The sequence below is a fragment of the Dipodomys ordii genome, unplaced genomic scaffold, assembly GCF_000151885.1.
Source record: "Dipodomys ordii isolate 6190 unplaced genomic scaffold, Dord_2.0 Scaffold66, whole genome shotgun sequence".
Taxonomy (NCBI): Eukaryota; Metazoa; Chordata; class Mammalia; order Rodentia; family Heteromyidae; genus Dipodomys; species Dipodomys ordii.
In genome coordinates, this window is record NW_012267282.1 from 3,920,405 (window position 1) to 3,929,615 (window position 9,211).

General features: G+C 50.5%; 2 protein-coding genes across 2 annotated transcripts in view; one reads left to right on the plus strand and one right to left on the minus strand.

The window, feature by feature from the left end:
- Diablo (diablo, IAP-binding mitochondrial protein) overlaps positions 1 to 6,496 on the plus strand; it is a 12,371-nt gene extending 5,875 nt beyond the window's left edge. Inside the window, exons 3-6 of the mRNA XM_013023066.1 lie at positions 201 to 332; positions 1,246 to 1,356; positions 1,515 to 1,611; positions 5,575 to 6,496. Coding sequence (XP_012878520.1) covers positions 201 to 332; positions 1,246 to 1,356; positions 1,515 to 1,611; positions 5,575 to 5,771 — 537 coding nt within the window. The 3' untranslated portion in view covers positions 5,772 to 6,496. The remainder of the gene's footprint in view (positions 1 to 200; positions 333 to 1,245; positions 1,357 to 1,514; positions 1,612 to 5,574) is intronic.
- Positions 6,497 to 6,623: 127 nt separating this feature from the next.
- Positions 6,624 to 7,691, minus strand: B3gnt4 (UDP-GlcNAc:betaGal beta-1,3-N-acetylglucosaminyltransferase 4). Its single transcript, XM_013023067.1, has one exon. It carries the CDS (start codon positions 7,689 to 7,691, stop codon positions 6,624 to 6,626), a length of 1,068 nt encoding a protein of 355 aa, XP_012878521.1.
- Between the last annotated feature and the right edge of the window lie 1,520 nt (positions 7,692 to 9,211).

The following is a 9,211-nucleotide window of genomic DNA, read 5'->3' on the forward strand; positions in this document are numbered from 1 at the left end:
AGTGGTAGAGCGCTAGCCTTGAGCTGAAGAGCTGAGGGACAGCGCCCAGGCCCAGAGTTCAGGCCCCACAACCAGACCCAAAAAAAAAAAAAAAACACTAAAGCAGCATGAGAAATATTTTCTTGGCTGTGCATGGAAAAGTTCTGAGCTATTTAGAAGTTGAGTGACAGTGTTTATGAGAATGTTTCCGTGTCTTTCAGAAATCGGAGCCTCAGTCTCTTAGTAATGAAGCATTAATGAGGAGAGCAGTGTCTTTGGTAACAGATAGCACCTCTACCTTTCTCTCTCAAACCACATATGCATTGATCGAAGCAATCACTGAATATACTAAGGTATGTCCTCTTTTTTTTTTTGGTCGGTTGTGGGGCTTGAACTCTGGCTTGGGCACTGTCCCTGAGCTTCACAGCTTAAGGCTAGCGCTCTACCACTTGAGCCACAGCGCCACTTTCACCTTTTTCAGTTTATGTGGTGCTAAGGAATCGAACCCAGGGCCTCATGCGTGCAAGGCAAGCACTCTACCACTGAGCCACATTCCTAGCCCACATGTCCTCTTTACTAAGTCCTGTTTTTTCCCCTTGGGCACTAGAGATCATTCTAGAGATCTTTTTTTTTCCCCAGGCCCAATCCGGGCCTAGGTGCTGTTGCTGGGCCTCTTTGTGCTCAAGGCTAGCACTCTACCACTTGAGCCACAGCACCACTTCGGGCTTTTGGCGATAGGAGCCTCACAGACTTTGCTGCCTGGGTTGGCTGTGAACTACAGTCCTCCGATCTGAGCCTCCTGAGTAGCTAGGATTACAGACGTGAGCCACACAGCAGTAACATAGTGCAGTCCACCTCAGTCTGGTTCCCCAGAGATCAAAGGACACAACATCTACCATCAGAGTTTCCCTGTAAAGACTACTTAAAAATCGTAAGACTTACCTCAAAAAATGTTTTTCTTACTTACCTATATTTTTACCTATATTTTATTTACCTTTTTCCTCAAATTTTGTTTGTTTGTTGTTCTGGGGTTTGAACTTAGGGCCTTGGACTTTCGTCCCAGAGGGTTAATGGTAAATAACCCAGAGTATGTGATGGCAGTGCTGTGCAACAGAGGCTACCTCGTTCAGTAAGAGTGCAGTTTCAGTGAGCCACAGAGACTGGAGCCAGTTGGCTGTGGTGGGACTTACACCGTCAAGCTGTAAATGTCACTAACCTTTCTCCTATGTCTCACTTTACCAAGACTTATTTATTCTGTATTTGTAGGCTGTATATACGTTAGTTTCTCTGTACCGGCAATATACAAGTTTGCTTGGGAAAATGAATTCACAGGAGGAAGATGAAGTGTGGCAGGTGATTACAGGAGCCAGAGTTGAGGTGAGCAGGAGTCCCATTAGTCATTTCTGCATTAGTGTCCTAGCTTGTTATGGACTCAAGGTATCTAAGAACTCTTCCTAATTGTGCTGTTTTGAATAAGTCCACTCAACTGTGCGAAACCTCATTGCATTGTCTGAAGCTCTTTGCTAAATTTACAGATGACTTCAAAACAACAAGAATACTTAAAGCTAGAAACCACCTGGATGACTGCAGTTGGTCTCTCAGAGATGGCAGCAGAAGCCGCATACCAAACTGGTAGGGACCTTTTTTTTTCTCTTTTTTTGCCGGTCCTGAGTCTTGAGCTCTGGGCCCGGGAGCTGTCCCTGAGCTGCTTTAAGGCTAGCATTCTGCCATTTGAGCCACAGTGCTACTTCCAAGGTTGGACTTTTAACATGAAGGACCCTGTTTGACTTAATCTAGCTATAAAATGAGGCCTTTAGATGTTCTCATTCAGGGGTAGGGAACTTTTTTCTGCCAAGGAATTCTTAGATATTTGTATTTATACAAATTTATCACCCACCTCTCTGTACAGTATTTTCACAATAAAAAAATAAAATTAAAAGCACTTTACTTCAAAGATCAAAAAACAAAAAAAATCAAATTTATCACCCAGGCACAGAGGGCAAGGGCCACTTACAAGTAGCAGGTGTGTCTGTTGCAGATGATTTCAAGGGTCTTAAATGACCAAGAGCTGCACATTCCCCATCCCAAAATTATACCCATTTTGGCTCTAACTTATAAGGTTTCCTTCAGTATGTTCATTACCACTTGATGGCTTAATAGAAAAAGAGCATCCACAGAAGCGAGGTCACTAATATCTTGAAAAATAAAACTGATTATGTACAAATATTGAAGCAATTCATTTGTTCAAAATCTACAACTTACTAAAAGTCATAGAATGACATACACAATTGGATAATAATTAGAATCCCAGTTGATGGCAAACTAGTATTAAGTCACGGAGTGTTTCTCTTATTTCACACATTGTGGTAAGTACTTCACAGGAACTTCTTTTTATTCATATAGTGTACAAGGGCATACAGGCACTTTTAAAATAGGAGCTATTGCTGAGTACCTGTAGTTCATACCTATCATCCTAGGACACTGAAATCTGAGGATCAAGGTTCAAAGCCATCCAGGGAGGCTCAAATGTCCAATTAAGCAGCCAAAAGCCAGAATGGAGCCATGGCTCAAATGGTAAAGAGCAGGTATGAGCAAAAAAGCAGCAGAAGAACACTAGGCCCTGAGTTTAAACTCTAGTACTAGCACCAAAAGTTAAACAAATAGCTATTGCTATTCTTCATTCCCACTCCAGTTGAAGAAACTGAACACTTAAGACACCACAGCATAGTGAGTGCCAGACTGAGACTCAGCCAACAAGCTCCCAGTAGCCAGGCTTGCTTTTGTCCCATCTTTCAGTGCCCCAAGACAGGAAATGCAGTCTTGTGGGGGCTTTTCCCCTGAGGCATATTTCCTTCCAATGGACCCAAAATGAGAGGGAGAGAGAGAGTGTAGTTAATTGGAGATAAAAGTATTTAATTTTTCTTTTTTTTTTTGGGGGGGGGTCCAGTTGTGAGGCCTGAACTCTAGGCCTGGGCGCTGTCCCTCAGCTCTTCAGCTCAAGGCTAGCTAGCACTCTACCACTTGAACCACAGCGCCACTTCTGGCTTTTTTTTTTTTCTACTTATGTGGTGCTGAGGAATCGAAGCCAGCACCTCAGGCATGCAAGGCAAGCGCTCTACCACTGAGCCACCTTCTCAGCCCCCATAAAAGTATTTAATTTTTCTGTTCAGGCTGGCAGAACCTTGATTCTCCAACGCAGTCTCCTGAATAGCCTGAGCCACTAGTGTCTGGCAGTTGTTTTTTAATTAATGTCCTTTGAGGAAAACCTTAGATTAACATATTACCTGATTCAACTCAAACTAGGTAGATTTACAGAAATTACAGTTTAAGCCCAAGTTAGTAAGAAATTAAGTTAAAGTACTCTTGCTTTCTCATTTCAGGATATTAGACTAGAGTTTGTAGTATTAAATCATAAAAATGATACAAAGGTAGGGAATTGTTGTTCTGTTCTGGATTTGTTTTGTTTGTTTTGGATGGATCCCTGGGCATTGATTATACCTATTAGGCACTCTTGACTTTGAGCTCTCACTTGGATTTTTTACTTAAAGCTAATGTTCTACCACTTGAAACAGTGCCTCCATTTCTGGCTTTTGGCTGATTAATTGAAGTAAGATTCTGCATAGGTGGGCTTTGAACCTTGATCCTTAGATCTCAACCTTTTGAGTAGCTAGGATTATAAATGTGAGCCACTGAGACCATCAGAAACTGCCTCCACTCATCTAGCAACATTAAGTCAAAAGGAGAAAAGACGGAGGAGGATGTATGAGTACTAGCCAAAGAATGAAATGATTCAGAGTGCTCACATTAAAAGTTCTGAAGAAGAAAAATAAATAAAAATTAATGAAAGTTCTGAAGAGGGCTGGGAATGTGGCTTAGTGGTAGAGTGCTTGCCTACCATGCGTTGAACCCCCAGGTTTGATTCCTCAGTACCACATACACAGAAAGAAACCTGGAAGTGGGGCTGTGGCTCAAGTGGTAGAGTGCTAGCCTTGAGCATAAAGAGGCTCAGTGACAGTGCCCAGGCCCTGAGGTCAAGCCTCAGGACTGGCACACAAAAAAAAAAAAAGTTATGAAGAGAACCAGACATCAGTGGCTCACATCTGTAATCCTAGCTACTCAGAAGGTTGAGATCCAAGGATCATAGTAGGAAAGTAAGACTCATTACCTCCAATAAACTGCTCAGAAAAAGCTGGAAGTGGTACTGCACTAGCCTTGAGCACAAAGAGACTCAGGAATAGCACCCAGGCCCTGAGTTCAAGCCCCAGGACCGGCCAAAAAAACCCAAGTAAACAATTCCTACATTACAGAAAGTATATACCAATGTTCAGAAATTGACAGCGGGGGCTGGGAAGGTGGCTCAGTGGTAGAGTGCTTGCCTTGCATGCATGAGGCCCTAGGTTCAATTCCTCAGCACCACATAAGCAGAAAAAGCCAGAAGTGGGGCTGAGGCTCAAGTTGTAGAGCACTGGTCTACAGCTGAAGAGCTGACGGACAGCGCCCAGGCCTGGAGTTCAGGCCCGACAATTGGCATAAATAAAAGAAAAAAAAGAAAGAGAGAGACAGAGAGAGAAAGAAAGAAAGAAAGAAAGAAAGAAAGAAAGAAAGAAAGAAAGAAAGAAAAGAAAGAAATTGACAGCGGACCTCTATAATGGTGGGGGGCAGCAAAGCATGGATGCCAGACCAGCACTTTAAAAAAAAAACCTAGTTTAGTGTCACTTCTAAATGTAGATGCCTTCAGCACAGTGATGGCTCAACGCAGAAAAACTGCCCATGGTTCATAACTTGAGGTTATTTACAGTAGATTAAAAGTCACCATGGCCAGGTACTGGTGGCTCACTCCTGTAATCCCTAGGCTATGCAGGAAGCCAAGATCTGAGGATCATCATTCCCAGCCAGCCTGGACAGGTGTGAATATCTGTGAGACTCTTATTTCAGATAAAAAGGGAAAAAAAAAAGTGGAGCTATGAGTAACTAATGAGTAGCTATGCACTAACCTTATGCATAAGTTCAGGAACGGTGCCCAAGCTCTGAGTTCAAGCCCCAGGACTGTTAACCACACCATATATATGTCGTACTTAACTTGGTGTGCTGCTCTATGCCTCTAATCCCCTCAGGAAGCTGAGCCAAGAAGCCGGACTACATAATTAAATCTTTCTCTTTTTTCTTTTAAATTGGTCATAGAGCTTAAACTCTGGGTCTGGGTACTGTCCCTCAGCTCTTCAGCTCAAGGCATACACTCTACCACTTGAGCCACAACGCCACTTCCGGTTTTCTGGTGGTTCATTGGAAATAAGAGTCTTACAGACTTTTCCTGTCCAGGCTGACTTTGAACCATGATCCTCAGACTCAGCCTCCTGAGTAGCTAGAATTACGGGCGTGAGCCACCAGCACCAGGCTTCTTCTTCTTTTTTTTTTTTTTTTAAATGGAGAATTGAATTTAGAGGCCGAGGTGTCTCTGAGGAGAAAGAAGGTCCGAGGGTCTGAGAAAAACGAGCCTCAGTGAGATTCAGATGCTAATCACAGAGCCTTGCTGTCCTCAAGTCCACATGTGCCCTCTGCCCTGTCCTGCTCAGTTTTTGCTCCATTTTTTGGCAGGAGCAGACCAGGCCTCTATAACTGCCAGGAATCACATCCAGCTGGTGAAATCGCAGGTGCAGGAAGTGCGCCAGCTCTCCCAGAAGGCAGAAACCAAGCTGGCAGAAGTGCAGACACAAGAGCTGCATCAGAAGACACAGGAGGTAGGGAACGAGAGGGCCGACCAGGAGCAGGAGGCCTACCTGCGGGAAGATTGAGGGCCCGAGCCAGCTGCCATCTCCCCACCCCCTGGGGAAAGCAGGGGTGGATGCCATGTGCCCAGCATGGGCACAGCTCTGCACAGAGAAGACACCCCTGGTCCTGCACTGGCCGATTAGACCAGAAACCCTGTGAGCTGCGAGTGCCCGGCCCCTTCCCCTGCAGGCTCTGCTTCTCCTGGACCTGGTTCTTAGCCCTGGGGCACTGTACCCTGTTTAACATTGCACACACACCCCAAAAACGTCCCACAGCACAGCTGCTCTCTCTGGCTGATCTTACCTCACACCCAAAAGCATTTCATCAGCCTGGGCCAGAGGGGCCTTCCTGTCACCCTCACGTTCCTCAGCTGTTTAGCCTGTTTTTAATCTTGTTCAGATTTTCAAATATGATTTAGTATTTGCTCCCTCCGGAGGGATGAGAGTTGGAGGAAAGGGGGAGCCCATCCAGTTTTCTCTTTAAGTGTTTCTGTAATACCTTCTTTAATCTGGCCCCACGGCCCTGTGAGACAGCTCAGGTGGAGGCAATGAGTCTGTTATTAAGGAAGGAATGCGATGTCACCTGGTGCTTTCAACACGACTTACTCTTAACCCAGGCCTCCTGTCTGCTTGCTTGGAGTTCCTCCACTGCCTCCTGAGGAGGATGCATCCTCGGTCCCACATGAGCAGGGTCTCCCCATGCGTTTCCAGCCGCATTTGCTCCCATTCAATACATGCTGGACAAGTTGGCCAGACTAAAGCGTTTTTAATGAGAGCAAGCAAAGTGGGAGGGAGGTTTACAACAGCGTTTCCTGAAGACCTGTGAGGCTCTCACCTTCCGAGTAGTAGATCCACACTAAGTCCATCCGAGTGTTCTCAGCCCACCCCTGAGAGCTGAGGCCCGGGAGCGGCTGCACACGGAAGCCCCTCATCGGTCACCGCTGCCCATGTGGTCCACATCTCCAGGGGGCTGAGGCGGTGCACCAGCAGGAGCCCCTTGTAGAGGCAGGGGTCTGGTGGCTGCCGGATTCCAAATGTCTTGAAGCCAGCGTGGTGCGTGGGGCTCACCCCCGCCTTCCTCAGGCACATTCCCACAAAGACGTCATCGATGGGGAAGAGTTCGGTCGCCTCAGCGGCTCTGTGGAGCTTTCTCACCGTGGCTCTGGACATCACGTAGCCGCCGCCCCCTGCGTAGGGCGGGTAGTGGCGGGCCCTGTACATGGAGGGCGGGATGAAGTATTTGACTCGAGTGTTCCTGTTGGGCAAGGCCTGGTGGATGACATCTCCTACCAGGAGGTCCTGGGCTGGGTCCTGGCCATCCAGGAACTCCAGCACATTGGGGACGTGGACAAAGACGTCATCGTCTCCCTTCAGTACGAAGTGGGCCTGGGCGCAGGCAGCTGCCACCCAGCGCTGCAGGTGCAGCTCCTTGAGTGTGAGGTTGAAAAAGTCTTCATCAAAATCCCACTGCAGAATGTCATCGAACTGCCAGCTCTCATAGGCCAGCAGCTGGGCCGGGGGTTCAGGTCCCGCCACCCCGAGGAGGAACACGAGCTTCAGCTGTCGGCCCCTAGCCCAGCTCCCTGCCCGGCCCCACGTGCTGCGGATGGCTGCACGGCGCTCCACCTGACCAGGCTGTGATTTGATGGCTAGAAGCAGGAAGGTATCCTTGGCACACCTGGAAGGCTCCAGCAAAATGCTGAAGTTTCTGCAGTGGCGATAGGTCAAGAAGAGGCGGTGCCGGCTGGGCAGGGTCAGGGAGGCCTTGGCTGCTGTGTGGTTGGGTAAGCAGCGGCAGGGGTGGGGGCCAGGGGAAACCCAGAAGGGCTGCAGGGCTTCGGAGCCCCCGGCAGGCACCGCCTCCCTCCTCAGGAGCAGCCAGCCGCTAAACAGCAGAGCCGCAGGGAGCAGCAGCCAGCCCGTGCGCAGCAGCAGCAGCAGCATGTCCACGGCCTGCCCCTGCTGTGGGGAGACACACCTGAGCCCGGCACCCTGCCGGCTTTCAGGGCGGCTATTTATCCTGCGTGTGTCCTCAGCCACTCCCCTCCCTGGAGAATAGCGAAGTGCACCTGCTCACCACTCCCTGCCTTCTGCCATCTTCAGGGGCGTGGCTAGGGTCCGATTCCTCCCAGGTAACTTGCAGACATTTAAGACACCATAAACCAGCCTTCCCCAGAAAACACGGTAGGCTTGGGCTTGAGGGCTTCACTGGAAATGAACACTTAGGGGAACTTTGCTCAAATCCACTCTAACCTGAAAAGCTCTTCAAATGCAGAGGCAAGGTATTGCACAGGGAAGTGGAGCTGTGGCTCAAGCGGCAGAGCACCAGCCTCCAGGGGAGGGGAACAGGCACAAGGCCCTGCCTATAAGGCCAGTATCAGCACACACTGAGCTTAGTGTCCAGCCTCCTGCCAGAGGCAGGGCAGCAGGTGCCTCCCTGGCCCCTCCACACACACACACACACACACCTCTACCTCTGCCCCATCAGTCTGGCCGCTTCCCGGTAGCCAGCCAAACTGATTTGGGGCAAAATCCTAGAAAGCATACCAGGACAGGGAAAGGAAGTCATCGCATCTCCCAGCAATGTCAAGCTGGGGAAATGCTGTTCAAAGTTGGGAGCCAGGCTCCACCCATCTTGTCCTCTCCCTCCAGCCGCCCCTCTCCCATTAAGTCTAAGCCTCCATTACTACAGCTTCCAGATCCTTCTCCAGCCCTTATGCAGGAGCCCACCCCTGCTGCCGACAAAGCAGCCAGGACGCCCTGGGGTGCTGTGCACAGGGAAGGGACCCAAGTCAGCCGCGGCCCGGGAGTGGGGATGCCCTGCCCCAGCCCAGGCCAGCATTCCTCCACGCTCCTCCGGCAGCGCACCCACGGGCGAGGGGGGCGGGAGGGGGGGGAAGAGGCGCAGAGCAATGAGGGCTTCCAAACCCCGGGGGGGGGGGACAGACCCACGGGGGCGCAGACCTACGGGTATGGGGCAGACCCACGGGGGGGACAGACCCACGGGGGCGCAGACCTACGGGTATGGGGCAGACCCACGGGGGCGCAGACCCACGGGGGGACAGACCCACGGGGGGAGCAGACCCACGGGGGGAGCAGACCCACGGGGGGAGCAGACCCACGGGGGGAGCAGACCCACGGGGGGAGCAGACCCACTGGGGGGAGCAGACCCACGGGGGGGACAGACCCACGGGGGGAGCAGACCTACGGGTATGGGGCAGACCCACGGGGGGGAGCAGACCCACGGGGGGGAGCAGACCCACGGGGGGGGACAGACCCACGGGGGGAGCAGACCCACGGGGGAGCAGACCCACGGGGAGCAGACCTACGGGTATGGGGCAGACCCACGGGGGCGCAGACCCATGGGGGGAGCAGACCCACGGGGGGAGCAGACCCACGGGGGGAGCAGACCCACGGGGGGAGCAGACCCACGGGGGGGAGCAGACCCACGGGGGGAGCAGACC